Source organism: Aplidium turbinatum, chromosome 17, assembly GCF_918807975.1.
Source record: "Aplidium turbinatum chromosome 17, kaAplTurb1.1, whole genome shotgun sequence".
Taxonomy (NCBI): domain Eukaryota; kingdom Metazoa; phylum Chordata; class Ascidiacea; order Aplousobranchia; family Polyclinidae; genus Aplidium; species Aplidium turbinatum.
Window position 1 is genome coordinate 20,816,931 of NC_137488.1, and position 19,020 is coordinate 20,835,950.

The window sequence follows — 19,020 nt, forward strand, 5'->3', positions numbered from 1 at the left end:
TACTATCCTCAGCCCATAGCGATCTATATACACAGGCCTTGACAGCGTGCGAACTGGAAATCTTACTGAAGGCCGAGGTAGTTTTGATTTTGAAATCCAAGCTAAATTTACTTTATATTTGTTTGAAATGATAGTTTTGAGAATCCAAATTGCCAAAGTGTGATCACTGAACCTAAAATCACTGCAAAATTTCTATTTTCACGTTAAAATAATGACAAATCTTTCCCAATTATCAGTGTTGCCAGACGCTGTTTGGATTCTCAGAACAAGTGATAAAATCTAGTCCGCTATTGAAATTGTAACAATAGCGCAAAGCAACTCAAAATATGCATAAAGACTATATTTATTAACTACTAACTTACTACCAGATCGGCCTTCAGTCAAATTTTAAGCTGCACGTTGTCATGGCCTGTGTAAGTTGTAAAGATCGCCATGCCTTAATCCTATGTTCAGTTCCAATGTATTGTCCACCCTAATAGCTCAGTGGTTACGCGCCCAGCTCAAGATCGCGCGTCGCTTGTTCGACTGTCGGGGTGTGCGCTCGAGCAACACATTTCAAAGACTGCTCTTCATTCAGCGGCGCCTAGTGAATGGAATAATTCCCCGGCAACAACACTTCAACAATCGGAAACTTTACTCTGCCAATCTTGGTAGCCGGCATTGCGTCAAGAGCCTCAACAAGTATGCAAAACTACCAGGAATAAACAATCAAGGCTTTGTCAGTCCGAGGTAAAGATTCAAAACCAAACCAACTTCGTGTTTGTTTGTCACTTCGATAAAAAAAAAAAAAATACGAAACTGTTAGGTTAGAAGCTCCCGTCTTGACCACTCTCAGAAAACACTTTAAAAACAGTTTACTAGCAAAAACACGCATCAACAACAAGTAAAAACTTCCCAAGAGCGAATGAAGCAAACAACTCTATACATAAATAAAACTAGGTCTACTTGTTCACCACGCAGTTTATTCAACAAACGAAACACTACTACAGTTCCACAAATTGCTTAAAAAACAGCTTAAAACAATAAAGTGATGGTCATGAATGGTTGCAGCTAGAAAGTGTCAATTTACAGTTCCGCTCTTCTTTCTATTAGCCTACGATGAGCTCCTGGAGTTTGCACCGTAGTTCCGTCTCAGATACCAGGCGCAAAGCACAATAATCACTCGCACAATGAAAATAAGAACTGAAAATGAAACAAAGATCTGGGCATAGAAATCTTCGACTCCAGATATCACATCCAGAAACATCAGGATGCCAACAATGAAAGCTACCAGGGCTAGAATATCACAAGGATGCAATTCAGGTGCCTTCCACCTCCTTAGACAATGGGCTGTAAAATAAAAAGTGAAAATCATAGGTGTTTGTAGTTTAGAAACAGCATGGGATCTAATATTGTGTTACATGGTTTCTTGGAAAAGCATCATATTTCCGCAAGGTTTGCCGTGTAGTCTTTAGTTAACTTTTCAGCTTGCCAAGTTAAATGTTGCAACTACTTTTTCATTTATAAACCTGATAACCAGTTAATTACTCCCTGACACGATTAGGGATTCTGAACTAAAGCTAACCTCCCCTGGAGGCACAAACCATTAAGGCATCAGACATTCAATACAAGCCAACGGCCCAACGCTCTAACATGAACGTTAATTGGATCAGCAACAACTAGTAATGTTAGTAAAAGTTATTGTGCTGTGAATATCGATTATGTCCACCGCGATAGATCAGTGGTTGAACGCTCGACTTTGTACACGAAGAAACCTGAAGATCAAGCGGCGCTGGTTCGACTCTCGGGGTGTGCACTTGAGCAACGCATTGTAAGGACGGCTATCCATTCATTGGCACCTAATGAGTGGAATAGCTCACAAACAACACTTCAACAAGGAACTTCACTCTGTCAATCTCGGTGACAGGCCCTGCGTCAGTGATTCAAAGCCTCTACAAGTATGCGAAACTGTCAAAATAATTAATTTATCAAAGGCTTTCGCAGTCTGAGGATAAAGATTCAAAACAAAACCAAAAACTATCTTACAATATTATACATCTTTCAATGCATGCATTCAGCACATCCATGTTATAAGTATATCATTACATTTCTAATTATTTCTGTCAGATAATGCAGCAAAAGGTACAGAGACATTTCATGTAACCACAAAGAAGCTACGAGCCATACCATGTTTAGAGTCATTGCTTGAAAATGACAAGAAAATAGTCATTTCAAAATATATTACATCACAGTGACATAATAATACATAGTAATTTTTACTAAACGAAGCATGACTCATGTAAACCATTGACTACCATAATAATTGTCGTAGTAATTTTCCTGTAAAAAATTAAAAAAAGCACTGACCTAGACTTGCTAGAGTAGTTTCAGAGCAACAAGTCGTCTGTAAATATTGGGGGCAGCGTGAAAACCATCGTAGAAGTGGCATCGCGTTTGAGCTCGGTTGCGAGTCTTCTTCGGGGAGCGCTGCCTGATCACCGGAGTCAGAAACAGAATCTCCTTGTTGCGAAGTCGTTTCAGTTGCGACCGGTGCTTCATTCATTTGTTGTTGCGAGTCGCTTTCCATAGAACCTCTGGAAGCATTTACTTCACTTGGATCTTCTGGAACCATTTCCAAAGGGTGGTATTGATTTTGTCCGGTTCTGTTAAAAGATTCTTTCGAGAGAAGACAACCTTTGGGGGAAATGCTGAGAGTGCTTGTTGCTTTCTTACAGTTTTCAGGTTTGACTGGATCCAACGTGTTTTGTTCTGATAAAAGCTTTGTCTTCGTTAGTTTCTTTAGCTCCATTATGACACCACCAGTGCAACACTGCTTGCAATAAAATAATTAATATGAGTAAATTTAAACCTAACAAGTAAATCATAAAAATTGACTTTAAACTTTATTAAACGCTAGCCTACACCCAGATAACATCATGTTAGTTGTTTGTGTAGGCTAAACAATTTTGCAATAGGCTAGAACCAAGAAAAAGATCATTCACTTCAAATATGATATTAACACTGAAGGCTGGCTCTAAATTCTTTCAATCGAAGCCTTTTTCAACTTTTTTTCAACATGTGCACTAAACTCAACAGCCAGGAATTCATGTGGACATCGTTGTGGAAGTTTTATTGGCACCAAGATATCGCCTTGAGGGATACCCAAAAAAATATAATAAAGCTCAGGTAATTTTATACAAACAAAATGTTTAAAAACGTTAAAATAACGACAAGTGTTGCTAAGAAAAGAAAAGGTTCAATTATCTGTAAGACTTTTTGATAGCCTCGAAGCAACGTGCTTGGCATTTCTGACGCAAGACTACTCGAGGTCTTTGGTTGGCACCAGGTCAGCGGCTGAGTAATTATTGCTTTCGGCTCTAGTGCTAGAAGGTCTGGGTTCGGTTCCAGGTAGGGATGACAACAAAGATTTTTAAAACGGTACTGCAGCTAAATGGTGCTGCAGCAAAATGGTGCTGCAGCTAAAATACTTTAGACATCGTTGAGCGACAATAAATAAACTAGTCCGAGGAAAAAGATTCAATCAATCAATTGCGCTATCGTTGTGAAAATATCAACAACAATGATACGAAGATTGAATACGTCGCTTAATTTTTGAAACATCTTCACTACAGTTGAGTAAAAATAAATAAAACTATACCGTTATTGTAATGCAGATTGTATAGTAGTGCCTATTTATTAATCCCACAGTTAATAGGCCCACCGGCTAGCTAAACCTAATTTGGTCCGGTCCGGAATTAATGAATGTATAGGAGTGGCAGAAAATCGTCCCTAGCTCAATAGGCCAACCAGGTTAAAAAGCCCAAAATTGCCCGGACTGATTAACAAGCGGGGGCTGTAATATTGCATTTTGATGTGATGAGATTATGTTGAACTGTTGGACGACACAAGATCGTTGTCACGTTCAATTGTCACCAATTGGTGACGACATCTCGATTTGTTGGACCGAATTGCTTACGTACAGTTGCTACATTACTTAACACCTGTTTAATGTTCATGTAACTTACTCCATTATTTAAGTATTCTCATGAGCAACAAAATATGAAAAATCGCTTACTGAGTTACTACAATTTTTGGAAGGTAATTTTGTTGTACAGTTGACTTAGTAGTGTGACATGAACCGTATTCAAAATTTCCAAAATTGAGTAGCGTATGAGAAGACTTTGAAAGAGTTATACATTTTCAAATCTTATGTTTTAAATGATTACAAAAATGGAACTGGTTTTGCAATGATAATAATAATGTGAGGGTTGTATTTATTGTTGCGACAGGGCTCTTTTTATAGCGGATTTGCGATGTTAAGGCTTGCTTACCTGACTTATCCTCACTGCGTCATTCAAGAAAGAACACAATCGATATCGTTTTTAAAGTGTTCAGTTTGATCTGACCTGGAATCGATCTCAGATCTACCAGCGCCAGAGCGGAAACCACTCGGCCACTGAGCTGGTTGGAGTTGCAATCTTGCCAAAATCCAGTTGGAAAATTGCCTGTTGCTACTGCTCATGTCCAGCGGTGATTTTGCTTTTTGTTGATTAACAGCAAGTTATTTTCCTAATTTCAACATGATTAAGACCTTGTTTCAACATTGGTTGAAACAACTTTGCATTTCTCTGTGGTGTTCCTCAAGGCGGTGTGCTGGTGCTACTGAAACTTTCACAACACAGAAGTTAACTTCTGTTGAAATGCGACGTTTTGACAAATTGTTGAGATTTTTTTATATGCAAAAAGTTTGCAATGTTCAAACAAGGATTGTAGACCTTTTTTTCAACACGATTGTAACTTAGGCTGGTGCATTTTATCTTAACTGTAGGCTATACACAAAAGCGATTATAGCCAAGAATTGCAAGAGTTAGATACTGGTATGAACAGTTGATTTGAAATTTGGCAGGAAGCTTTTAAGATTTGCAAACATTTGAACTGTGCCACGCGGCGCATGTGTTGCAAAGAGGAAGTAAATTGCTTGTGTTCCCAGTAGGTTAAACATTCTCAACTAGCATAATATGTAGGGTTAATAATGTGGCTAAATGTGAGTGTTTACCACATTTATAACAACGAAGCTAAACATTTTGGGTTAAGTCGTTTTGATTAATACGCTTGGAACTTTTATTACTTGATTGAGTTTCGCTCGTAGTAGCATGATCGTTGCTTGCTTCACAATGTAGATTTTAACGACCTGTTTTAGCCTGATGCCTGATGATAATTATGTTACTTCAGGAAGTGTTTTCGACTATAAACGGATCATTGATTGATTGATTGATTGATTGAATTTTTATCCTCGGACTGGGAAAGCTTCTTGCACAGCTTAATCCTGGCAATTTCGCATACTTGTAGAGGCTTTGAATCACTGACGCAGGCCCGGTCGCAAAATTTTTTTCCCCACGAGATTTCTGTCTCATTTACATATTTTGGTAAAAGTTTGTATTAAAACCGTGTGAATGCAACATTTTTTTGTTGGCACGGTTGGTTCAGTGGTTTCATCCTCTGCCTAGTGATCGTGAGAACGAGAGTTCGACGCCCGTCGATGTCAAACTTTTTTTTTCTTTCAATTAATTTTTGCGGTGCACAAGAGCTTTTCAAAAAAAGTAGAGTTAGGGAAAGCTTATATTTTATTATCATTGCAAAATTTCATTGGTAAGTAGTTATTTCGCAATCTGAACCAACCAATCTCTCAAACACTTTCGGAAAATCTTTCTTTTAGAGTGACTAGAATCAACGAGACAGAAATCTCGTGGGAAAAAAATTTAGTCCTACTTAGGTAGCCTACTGTACTTGGCTTAGGCCTAGGCCTACTTGAAAAGTACCAGGTCTTTTCGAAAAAACAGATGGGATATACTGTCTGTTTATATTTTGTTTTGACTATAACTGTCCATTGTTTGCCACCGTCTTGTCAGGCTTGATGAGTTCTGAAATGCCTTCACCAGTGGTTTTCTTTACGTGATTTTCTGTGCTTACCTTTCTCTTCATGAAAAGCTAACACATCAAAAGTGTTCCTTTCAAGACCATCAGTAATTTTTAAAACATACCAAGCCGATCAATATAGCAACGGTCTATTTTTGTTTTTCATTCCTAATTCCTATAAATTTTAAAAGTTGAAATGTTACGAGTTACGACCGCACGCCAAATTTCAAACTGATTATTCTCTTTCGGTCTCAAACACGTCATAACTGTTGCGTTTTGTCGCTTCTACCATTATTGAAATTTATGCTGTGACGTTTGGCTTCGATCACCGCAAGCCCGCGCGAGAAACTAAATTAGTCTTGCGCTTGCCTTCAGATGATCTCACATTTTTTGTAAGTTACACGATTCATTTTTTGACTACGTTGAGCAAAAAATTCATTAGTTTTTAGTTTGGTTGAAGTAAAGTTGGTCGTTTGTTTGCTTATCGATGGAGTTTTTGAGAAAAGGAAGAGAATAAACAAAATGTGCACATTTGTTTCCATATATTTAATACAGTCAAAACTTAGAACAAAGAAAAGAAGAAGTAGCCCGTTCGCGCACAATGCTAGGTTTTACCTCAAACTCATGGTTTAGACTTATGCGAAAAAGGAGAAACAAAAATGTAGCGGAATAACGTGCGTTTGGAAGCAATTGACAGGTATCTTTCGTCTTGGAGACCGCACATGATAGAGAATTATGATGATGATGATAGGTTTGGCATGTAATGGTTAAAAATAAAATATTAAAAAAACTTTAATTACGAGTTCTTTACTTTTTGTTTAGGGATTTTTACAATAAACTTTTATACCTCATCAGTGTCTTGTGGCGTCACAATGGAACATAAGAAACTGAACGAAGCAGAGTCTTCAGAGAAAATAGAAGACTCCGTGAAGATTTCCGTTTCTGCAAAGTCTTTATTCAAACAAGCGTCTGCAGCCGCTGATTCTCCGAAATGTGAAACTACAAGCGAAGTTCATGAAACAGAGCTCCCATTGGACAACAAATCAGAGACGAAAGTTGATGTTGAAACAGCGTCACCCAAGAAACGTCGCTTACAAAAGGAATTCCTTAAAAAACCTTCCAGCGCAGAAAAGCAAATCAGCATTACAGACGTCAGGGAGCTGCAATTGTTACCTCAAAAGTCACGTGATCCAAGCGAACCTTCAACGTCACGGGACGTTCATGAAAGTGACGTCCAAAGCTATGACGTCAGCAAAAGTGAAGTTCACAAACGTGATTCTACAAAACGACCGCGGGAGATCCCCACCGTCATCTGGGGTAAAAGTTACTCCCGTCACCCTGTATCTGTTATCCGTTGGACCAAACATCCAGAAATCGTGCAGATTTGCATCTCGCAAACCAAAGAGAGTTCTCTACGAACGCTGCTTCTCTGGTTAGGTAAGAACAACTGTTGCTGATAAACGCAAGTTAGGCTACATAGTTTTCCTTGTATCGCCTTCAATAAAAGTGTTCATGGTCGATATGTTCGACAGTTATTGTTTGTGAATAAATAACTTTGTGTCACAAATTCCGTTCTAATCGAAAGTTTAAACCATAATATGTTGAAATAATTCGTTGCCTTTAATGGGCTACTTGTTACTTTTTACATTAAGATATAAGTTATAATTCAAAATATCATTCTAATTCTAAGCATTACGCAGTAAATGTTGGTGTTGCGAGAGAACGTTCTGGTAATCTGGTTCTTGTTTTAGGAAAATGGAAAAAGAAGACAACTCTGTTTGACATTGTTGTTGCTTTGGGATTCCTTTTTGGTGTTCTCATCGCTACAAAACTAATCCCCTTTGAGCAGGAGATTGGGTTGATTTTAATCGGAGCAGCAACCTTGTTGATATTGTTACGTGTGTTGGTGTCGCGATATGGGAGTTACCTGTTGGATAACTATTGTTCGGGTGATCAAACCTTCCAGCGTTATGAGCGATATGAGAGTGAAACAAGTACTTTATGAAGTAGTATCCAGAACTGATGTCTGAAACAAATTTGTTTTTATTCACGTTCTCAGACAGCAAATCAACCGTATTCTGCATTGATTCAACTTCCATACGTTGAATCAATGTAAATGCAAAAACGATTGATTTGTGTGGCCTACAATTTGTGGGTTGGACGGAATTTATAAAATTATATTGTTTATTTCACTTCTGTTATGCAAAGAAATGTTTTGACTTGTTTTTACAACGTAAGATGCAGTTTGTGTAACTACGAGAAGTTACAGAAATAAAAAATGCTTTTCAAAGATGTTGTTTTTATGAAAGTTGCTTAATAAAATACTTTTTCGCAAAGAATGTTTGTCATATAAATATAACGTTTACAGGCATTAAACGCGCGGAACCTCAATCATCCTCCTTTAACATTTAGACAGATTTGATCTCAAGGGCACATCAGTATTTCGATATTTGTTGCTCATCGCATTTAATGATTGTTTTACAACATCACCTACGCGTGCCGCATCCACGATAATTTCGTGAGGAAAAGCGCGGCAAAGTTTCGGTTACAAGTTTCGTATCTAACATGTTGCAGGTATCCCAGTGTGAAATTTTTCTGTTTCCAGACAGCAAACGCCCTCATTTTTATATTAATTTAACGTCTGTAGACGTTGAATCCATGTAAAGTGACGGATGTTGCTATCTGGATTTTTTTCCAAAAGCGGAGTCTTGTTCTCTGGCTGCAATAATCGCTGAAGCGAAAAGTAAAAGCCATCGCTTTCTGTGACAAGCTGCTCCAAGTGACAAGTTTAGCTGTTTATCATTAGCCTACGAGTAGCTCAAGATTTGATTGATTGAATCTTTATCCTCGGACTGGGAAAGCTTCTTGCAGAGCTTAATCCGGGCAGTTTCCCATACTTCCAGAGGCTTTGAATCACTGACGCAGGCCCGGTGTCAGAGATTGAAAGAGTGAGGTTTTCGATTGTTGAAGTCTTGTTGCCGGTGAATTGTTCCATCCATCAAACGCACACCCCTAGAGTCGAATTTGATGGTAACTCATGGATTTGCAAGATGACATTACGTTGTAGCCTATAGCATTCCAACGTCGCCCACACTCCACACATCGTCCCACTGCATTCATCGCTTTCCTTTTAGTGTTTTTTTTACATTGTTGATTTCGACCAGCCATTGCAGGGGCATAACTAATTATTTGAATTAGCTTGCCTGATTTAGCTATAGCCTACTGCATTGATAATACTTCATAAGAATAATAACAATATTTATCTTTGTTTTATCTAAATTTTATATTTGTCCTGTCCAAATCTTATTACCATTTTTATTGTGTTTTAATTGTGTTAGTCTATTTTGTTTTTTGACTTCTTATTGTGTATTGCGCTTCTCAGGTTAATTTGCACGAGTTCATTTGGCCCTCGAGGTAGTTTGAGACCCCTGTTGTTGATGCTTTTGACGCAGAGCTGGTTTTCAAAATTGACAGAGTGAAGTTTCCGATTGTTGAAGTGTTGTTGCCGGGAATTACTCCACCCACCAGTTGCCGCTATGATACATAAACTTAGTAGGCTATTGGCCTAAGAGATCCAAATCATGGTCATAAAAATCCAATGCATGGACATAAAAGATCCAAAACTTTTTCTATTTTCTAAAGTCATTGGAACCCTGAATAGAGATGAGGAGAGTTTTTCAACAGCAAAGTTAAATCTGGAGTCGAACCAGCATTGCATGATATGAAAGCAAGCACCATATCCTCTGTGCCATTTCACCGCTTGGGCAAAACTTGTGCAAAATGCAAAGCATGGAAATAGGCAGTGCTGTATTCGAGGGTATACGACGGTATACGCAGTAGCCTATAGGCTTACTCTCTGCTTATTCGAACAACAATAGTAGGCTATACCCTTTGGTTTAAAAAGGACAATACGAATTATTGAGAGTTTCAAGGAAAGTCTGGAGAAAAAACACAGTTCTCTTTAGCAGCGAAGGATAATTTAATGTTCAGAAATATTCCTCTGATACAGAATTCTAAAATGGTAAGTTACCAGTTAACAAGAATCAATTCATTCAAAGCATTGTTAGCAGAATGCAAATGAGACTTCGCGCTAATGCCGATACTGACAATGGTCAGCTGCGTCTATGGTTGATATTGTTAACTTGCAACCTGAAAAATGATAGAAGGAAATTTGCGTCATGGAGAAGCAGAGGTGAGAAGAATTTGTAGACGCTTTGATGTTGATGAAATACCGTCAATTCATAGATTAAGAGACTTTAGTGAACAAATTTGGCCAATAATTTGAAGCCTTTATTGAAAGCTATTTCAACTTTACCTTGTTCAACAGCAGAATGTGAACGTGGTTTCAGTTTAATGAACAATATTATCACAGGTTTAAGAGCATCTTTGCTCATTGATAATAATGTGAGCTGTTTGATATTTATTAATTGCAATGGACCACCTGTGGCTCAACTTACCGTAAAAATATATGTAAGATCCTGGCTGCTAAACCACCGATCAGCTATGGATACTAGATCCCAAATTTGTAATGAGAATAAAGATGCAAATCCTCTCTACAGGCTGTTTGGAATGTAGCCTATCACCATAGAAAAATAAACAATTTTGTACCTCTCGTCCAATTTTGATGTTTATAGTTCATGTTATGGTAGAATGAAGATTAATATTTTGCAAGTTGTGTATTATTTATCATTTTGGAAAATCTGACAGTATAGCCTACCCTGTGCTTTTTTACGAATACAACACTGGAAATAGGAAATCGAAAACTTATTCTTATTACAGGACAAACCGGAGCGTGTTATCACAATTTTTACAAATCAGCATAGGGAGATAGCCCAACAGTGCCCAGTTTTTCTGAATATTTGAAATTTTTCCTCAAAAGCTTGTCAATAATATTGATTTTTCTACGCTGTGTCTTAGTAGCCTACTATCTTTTTGCTATTTATTGATAGTTTAGTGTAAATTCTACGATAAGCAGTGGGCTATTTGCATAATGGCAATAGCTATAAAAATGCTCAAAAAAAGTGGGCACTGTAGGACACGAGCGCCAAACATTGCCCATGTAGGGTTCCCACAGTGCCCACTTCCTGTAAACACATTGAAGAACACTCTAGCAATTCTAATATTGTCGAAACCGATCTTTCTTTTTGTGGGCAGTCTACCAACTAGGCCTACTGACTAGCATGAAAAGCCGGAACCATTTCTTTCCAGAAGTTTTATTTTCGTTCCAACATTTCGGTATTTATTTATAGTATTTTACAGCAAGTTCGAATGCCAATATTCTAGTTGTCTTGGTCGTGTAGCCAAAGTGATGCTTTGCTGCATCTTGAAGATATTCACAAAGCTCCCTCTCTTCCTTGTCGGAGAATATTCTGTTAACAGCAGTGTTGTACGCGCCATTGAAATAATTTGACGGCGTCAGCGTCAGCGCGAATTCCCTAAAAACTTTACGGCGTAAAGGACTGCGTAAGCTCTTAAAGAAATTGACGGCGTCAGCGTCAGCGCTAATTTCTAGCGCTATTTTTTGCCAGCGTTTCATAAAACGGAAATATTTCAACCAAGTTCAGGCTAACAATAGCTATAAATAAAGAGCAGGTATTATGTTTTGAGACTGTATTGTAATTAGCTGCTCAGCCTATCAGTTATTTCCTTGCAGAAAAAGAAGCATTTCAAAACGTTTGTCTAACAATCTGCTGCGTTTGGGACGCATATTCAGGGGCGCCGGAGCGATTTTGTCTGGATGGGCAGGAGTATGAAAAAAGGGCACTTTTGTTGCTGAAAGGCCAATTTTTTTTGTAAGTTTTAAGATAAGATATAGCGATAATGCTCATCTATTAGCTCATTATCGAGTAATGATACAAGTGTCCGCTATACAAAGAACAATGGCACGGAAGGGCATCATGCTATTTTATAATGATTTAATATAACTTACTGTGATGGAGAATTTTGTGTCGTGAATATTATTTTGAGTCAAAAATAGAACATTATAATTTGGCTGAAAGCGAATAGCACAAATTGTTATATTGCAAAGTGTGCAGGAGCTTACATGACCTTAAAAGGGCACCATTGCCCCCTCTTCCCTCTCCATCTACAGAAATTTGAGGGCAGGGGGGCATTCGCTCCCCCTGCTCCCGCTCCCCCTGCTCCCCCCGCTTCCGGCGCCCCTGCGCATATTGTCCTTTCCAAGTGAAAACATGCGTTCCACAGCAGCGCTGGTTGGTATTGGTGTGTTGTATTTCAAAAACAAGTTGAAAACGTTTAGTCGGAAAGGTATCACTGTTCCAAGCGTGCAGTGATAGTTTAGGATGTATAAATCTTTTAACGAGGTCCACTGCACCAACATCGCTCTTTTCAGGGGTATAGAGCTCTTGAAATAAAATATATTCAACGTTCGCGATGCCATTCATGGATTTTTCGCTTTCTGTCTCTGATCCCTCGTTCTCAATACATGGGTGATCACCATTTGGCGAACTTCTTCCGCATGTATTCCAGGGAGCCATTCCAACCAACGCAAAAGCCAGTAATTCGGATGAGTCGCGCTGGCCAGAATACATTGTGAAACTCTTATTATGAAACGAGATTTTCCATGAAAACAAAAAATGACGCTTAGCGCTTGACGCTTAAAATCGGCAAAATAGTTGACGGCGCTATCACTTCCGTCAACTGAAAAATAAATTGACGGCGCTAGCCTCGGCGTCAACTTTTTGTTGACGCTGAGGCTAGCGCCGTCAATTTATTTTTCAGTTGACGGAAGTGATAGCGCCGTCAACTATTTTGCCGATTTTAAGCGTCAAGCGCTAAGCGTCACTTGTCAAAAGCGTCTAACTTGTCAAATGAGGCCGTCAAATTGACGGCGTCAACGTACAACACTGGTTAACAGTAGGCTATTATAGGCCTAGTTAGATTGAAAGTTTTTCAGTGCTAAAGTTTCTAACTCATTGGTGGTGCACTTTTCTAAATAACGCCCCAGTGTCCACGAGGAATGCAGAATTCTTTGGAAACAAAATCGATAGACTTCCTATTGGTACGGACTTCTTTGCAAGCTCTTTTCATGATTTCCGGAGAATTTTTGACCATTTTTCTAATTAAGATCACTCTGCAGATCAATGGGCAATTAAGTTACATGTATGCACATACGCGTAGTCAAGGGAGAAAACTGAAAATGGAAAACCGTAAAACGTTTGATAATGTAGTTTTGATCAAGCTAATACGGACCATCAATCATACCGAGTTGTCAGTTGACCAATTTGTTCTGCAAGGTTCCAACAGTGCCCACCCTGAGCATTGTTGGAACTACCGTTGGTGGGCACTTTTGGCACCGACACCATTTTGAACAAAACAAGCTGTAACTTCCTAATTGCTGCAGTTATGTCTAGCCAAAACGTAACATATTAGACTATGGGCTACCTATTCACTATGGCATTGCTAAACATCTGATATATTTAATGAAGAGTTAATGAACACAGTTTTCCTTTTTACGTAAAATAATAATAATTTCCTTCAAATTTGACATCCTTTTGCAGCTAGCTGCCTGTCTTTAGCTAAGCCTTCAAGTTGTGACTGGGGTATCGTTGGTCACGTGGCAATACCTCAAATTCGAAATGGAAGCTACAGCTCAGCAAGTCAAAGACAGTGTCGGCGGCCTTCCACCTTAACAACCGGGAGGCACAGCGTGAAATAAACATCAAGATTGATGGTAACGCCTGCCCTACTGTGCCGAACCTACATACCTCGGCATAACCCTGGACAGGTCACTCACGTACCGCCGGCACTTGAAGTCACTGCGCAAAAAACTGTCTACACGCGTCGCACTTTTGAGGCGATTGGCGGGTTCCGGCTGGGGAGCTGGTGCTAAAACTCTTCGTACAGCTACCCTAGCCCTTGTTCATTCCACCGCTGAGTACTGTGCGCCGGTCTGGTGTCGTAGTTCTCACACCCACCAGATTGATACCGCCATCAACGACGCACTGCGTATTGTGACTGGATGCCTGCGTCCCACTCTAACGGACTGCCTACCCATCCTAGCAGGCATCCAACCCGCTGAGCTACGCCGTAAAGGAGCCACGATTTCTCTCGCTCGCCGCGCTTTGGACCCCGACCATCTCCTCCATGCAACACTCAAGAGACCACCACCTATAAAGCAGCGGTTGAAATCAAGACGCCCCTTTGTGCCTGCCGCACAACAACTCCTTAAGAACGCAGAAGAACTTGGTTTAAGTGCGGCACACTGGACGAACCACATGTGGAACACGGAGTGGCAAAATCACACCTCCACGCTCCGTGACTTCATACCCGACGCCGATCCCCGTCCACCAGGGATGTCCCTCGCAAGGCTTGCGTGGGTCAGGCTTAACCGCCTGCGAACTGGCGTCGGCCGCTTTCGTTCGGACATGCACAAGTGGGGCCTGGCTCCTTCATCAGAATGCGAGTGTGGTGCCACGGAACAGACCGCAGACCATGTCATCCACCACTGCCTAACCCACCGGCCTCCACACGGTGCGCATGGTCTGAGAATCCTGGACGACGAGACTGCTGAGTGGCTGAAGACTTCCTGCCCTCCAATCTAGCCTGGAAAGATCGCTCATACGCCATTATCATCATCAAATTCGTTAAAGCGTTAAATCAGAAAGCATTGCCGCCAAAAACGGAGGTTGAGCACTGTAGCACACTGGGCACTGTTGGAGGATCTCCCCCTATCTCGTTCTGTGACAATGGTATCGAAGTGCTATGGTGCAATTGAAAGAGGTAGGCTATCATTCGACCTCTTTCAACTAGGCCTACACCTAAATTTTTTCCAAATTATTTTATTTTTGCGTAAATGCATGCTCATTGCTCAATGCTTGTGGGTGGGCTCTGACAACATGCCCTACTCCATAGCGTGTCATCACAAATTTTCTGCACATATGTGTCATTATTAAAATATGACATAAATCAACAAAGAATGGATTTAATACTGGCTGAACAGAATGAAAAAATATGCGAAATGCAAAAAAAAACAAAAAAACACTGTAATAGCGATCCAAGTCATTGCAGGCTTGCCAAATTGGCCCTTTTGGGGCCAAATTTGTGAAATTTGGCCCTTTTTAGAAGTAGTTGGCCTCCAAAAAAATTGTTTGGCCTCTTGCTTTCAATATTTGGCTCTTTTTGGATGCAGTTGGCACATACTATCAAACTAGCTATTTAAATAAATGTCTTTTCGGAAATTGAGACTGAAAAGTGTTACTGTATTACGATTTTTTAGACAGTGTTTAGCTGACAATGTTTATGCCAATGCCAAAGATTCGAGTGGAAACACTGCAGAAGATTAAGATTTGGAATTGTTCTTCTAGTCTAGATCAGGGGTGACGACTGACGAACCTTTTTGCGGTCGCGGGCCACTTTGTCAGTTACACATGTGTTATCGGGCCACACAACTTTTTAATTGTAACCTACTATGAAATCTTTTAAAAGCGACTCAAGATATTATTCATGAAAAGTAACAAACGGCAGATGAAAGTGACAAAACCCACACAGTTGAAATTACCTTACGCAGAATCGAAACACACAGCAGTAAAAAATAAAAACAAATCAACTTGAGCAAGAAGGATAGAGCAACACCTGCACTGACAATGACTGCAGTTTAATTTTCAAAGCGTTTGCTTTCATATGAGTATGCTTTCTTCTCTTTTTGGCTCTATCCTTTTTGCTCGAGTTGACTAAATGTTTCGACCATTATGCTCCGAAACAACAAATCAGTTAATGAAATTTCTTTTTCGAACAACAAAACAAAAGCCCATGCGAATCATACAGCTGAAGCTATCTAATGCAGCATTGAAGCATAAAATATTAACAAAATAACATTGAGGCATTGAATTTTGCTTAGTGGGATTTTTGGAAAGTTTTTTGCTTGACTAAGCGTTCAATATTAGGTCGAACAGACGACGTGGCAACTCTCAACTGCATACTAAGATTTTCATCTGTCAGCCTCGACCTATAACGACTTTTTGTAAAATGCATTTTAGAAAAGAACTGTTTGCATAGGTGCGTGCTACCGAAATCAAATGACTATTTGAAAATGGGAACTCGCGAGTTTGGAAACTTTTCCTTTGATTAACATACACGATAAAATTTAAGCAACGGCTTGTTCGCATACATCTCTTTTAGCGTGTCATCACTCTGTAGTTTTATGCATGAACGATTGTCAAATTATTTTGCGGGCCGCACAAAATTCTTTGACGGGCCGCATGCGACCCGCGGGCCACAGGTTCGTCACCTCTGTTGTAGATTGTGTTGTTGTAATGTTGTAACGTTATTGACGTTATTAACGTTATTATGTTTTATTAGCAACGTTATTAACATTATTGAACAATTTGGCTCTTTTTTACCCAGTTTGGCCCTTTTTTCGACATTGTTTGTCTCTTTTTCTCAAAAGCTGTCTGACAACCCTGAGTCATTGGAGTTAAAACGAAACTGGCTGATCGTTCTGATGTTAGAACCCTGTGTGGCACGAAACAGCAGCTGCTTAATCCGCTTTCAGAACTTTGCTTTTTTTGGTATCACAAACCTATAAGTTGTTTCTGGTAGAACACAAGGGTCAACTTGCCTTCACTGAGCACCCCAACATCGGGAGCTCCCACTATCGCATTTGCATGTAAGGCAACGCCTACCACAGGGTGTGAGGACTAGCGACCCTACCCCGTCCTGGTGACCCCCGACGTTCAGAACAACGCAGAGCACTCTAATTAGAGGGATAACATGGATTGTCACTAATCCGTTTTTTGGTTAGCATATTTTGTTTAATTAGGTCAAAACTCCAAAATCCAAATACAGAGATATCCAGAGGCTGAAGCGTTTGAGACAGTGAGAGCAATGAGGGAAAAAGCTCAAGAGGGTAATGAAATGTTCTTTTGCAGAAAGTGGAATACAGAAATATCGACGTGTGATAAGCAATTATCTAAAAGTAACAATATATTATATACATGATTATCTTCTGATGGATTTGCATACATTACAAAGTGTTCCAGCCAGAGCGTAAAAATTTCAGTGTTTTGCCATCCTGATTGGCTTTGCTTTTATGTCGAATGGAAAATCTACCACTTGGAGTATTTAAGCAGCCAGCCAATGTTCCTGAGTTTTTGCTCTGAGTCTGGGAAACACAAAAAAGGCAGAACAAACTTCTCAATGACATTGACAGCAAAGCGCAGTGTAGTTACAGTATTAGTTTGCTAAAAACCTTAACAGGATCATCAGAAGGAACTTATTTTTAAAATTTGGGTGTTTTATTTGTACACTTATAGTACCACACCTAGTTGTTTGGAGTGAAAAATCAATCACTTTCTAGAACTACCGGTAGCCTACACGAAAGCAGAAATTTGACTTAGTGAACTACCCAAACAGTTGTGCTGTAAATATTGCATGCAACTTTCATTGGCAAACTCGACCACATTCTCTTTTGCAAAACAAAAACTTATCCAGTTGGCAAATTTTTCAAATTCTGCCACAGTTGAAATACATATCGACGGTCGAAAAACAAAAAAGTCGTAATTGTGACATTTTGAGAAATTCCCTTTTTTGCATTTTCAAAACCTATGCACTTAAGGCTATCTACTACTATTTTACTACTATAATTATCCGATATTAATGCTCAAAGTAAAAGCTTTAACAAAATTCAAAAAAAGAAAATAAAGGTGTTTTTTGGCCCTTTACTCCAAAGTGTAAAAATGCACTTACAACTTTTTTGTTTTCGACCATCGATATATAGCTTATAGAAAATGCATATGAAGCTGTGGAAGAACCTAATCATCAAATGAACTGCTTTGAAGCAAAATGTTGATTGATTGAATCTTTATCCTCAGACTTGGAAAGCTTCTTGCAGAACTTAATCCTGACAGTTTCGCATACTTGTAGAGGCTTTGAATCACTGACGTAGGCCGGTCACCTAGATTGACAGAGTCAAGTTTCCAATTCTTGAAGGTTTGATGCCAAAAAATTATTCCATCCATTAGATACCGCTTAAAGTGCCCCTGACAGGTTGGATCCAAGTATAGTAACTTTTTAAAGCATTTCCTTGCGCAGAATCATATTTAGCGGACTTTTTAACCTTAACCTCGTAGCTCGACTGGTTAGGGCGTAATTTACATCAAACGACGGCTCCGCAGCGCCACCACAAGCGAAACTCCATATTTCACTGCTCTGGGACGACTTTGGTGGTATTACGTCATCCTAAGTCGGCGTTCTTAGCGACGGATGAAACATACGTTTCCTAGATGTAATTGCTGGATCACAGTTTAGTCGGAGTTGGTACAAGCGGTTGCTTTTTTCAAAGATCTGTTGTTTTTTACAGTTTAATAAAACTGTACTGGATACGTTCCTACAAAACCTAAAATATACTTGAAGTGGAAAATGAAGAAATTGTACGAATCATCATTCATATTTAATTCATCATCACTATTCAAAAATAAATAAAAGTTCTCTCTCTCTCATGATGTGCCCTCAGTACGTACATAGCAGAGTCTATACATGTAAAAGCCTAGTTTACCTGTACAAGGGTGGTACGTTTTTGTAAAAGTTGTTGTTTAGAAGTGCTGAAATCATCATCAGCAACAGGTTGCATCTTTGCTTTTATAGATGGTAGCCTATGGAAGATTTCTTCAAAATGTAAAGTTTGCTCAAGCCTATTTTTACATGAGTGGTATTAACAAAATCATCTTTAGTGAAGTGAAGAGAACATATATGACTAGTTTTGTATGGCCCATCCTACTTTCAAACACTTGAAGAAAACTTCGACCATTTTCTTCTCAGCACCTTGTTTTGTGGGAAAGCGTGAAAAGAAAGCACACGATCTTTGTCACTGACACTGTCACATATTTATTTATTATTTATTTGCGTCAGACAAAGCTGTCCACATCGAAAACAAAACAACGAAATACTGTAATACACAAGCTGAAAATGCACAAAGATCACAGAGAGCCACCTTGGATGCCGTCGGTTTAAAAGCTCACTAAATAGGCTATCTACTATTACAAATTTACATACAATGAGCGTTGGAAGAATTGAAAGCATTCAGAACGATAAAAACAATCAGATGACATCATGTCTGATATAAAGCGATTTAAGGAGTGTATGCAATCGGTTAATAAACGAAAACAT

General features: G+C 39.3%; 1 protein-coding gene and 1 pseudogene across 1 annotated transcript; one reads left to right on the plus strand and one right to left on the minus strand.

The window, feature by feature from the left end:
- Positions 1 to 1,003: 1,003 nt before the first annotated feature.
- Positions 1,004 to 2,841, minus strand: LOC145786111 (uncharacterized). The gene is made up of 2 exons (XM_082597758.1): positions 2,347 to 2,841; positions 1,004 to 1,329 (listed from the first exon to the last, which is right to left on the minus strand). Exons 1-2 carry the CDS (start codon positions 2,786 to 2,788, stop codon positions 1,094 to 1,096), a joined length of 678 nt encoding a protein of 225 aa, XP_082453884.1. The 5' UTR covers positions 2,789 to 2,841; the 3' UTR covers positions 1,004 to 1,093.
- A 3,926-nt stretch (positions 2,842 to 6,767) lies between these two features.
- Positions 6,768 to 19,020, plus strand: part of LOC145786303 (zinc finger MYM-type protein 1-like) — a 35,465-nt pseudogene continuing 23,212 nt past the window's right edge.

Excerpts from the sequence above, each read along its gene's own strand:
- LOC145786111 (XM_082597758.1), bottom strand. The coding sequence starts at position 2,788 with ATGGAGCTAAAGAAACTAACGAAGACAAAGCTTTTATCAGAACAAAAC. Across the intron at positions 1,330-2,346 it reads AACTACTCTAGCAAGTCTAG|CCCATTGTCTAAGGAGGTGG; the intron begins GTCAGTGCTTTT and ends TTTATTTTACAG.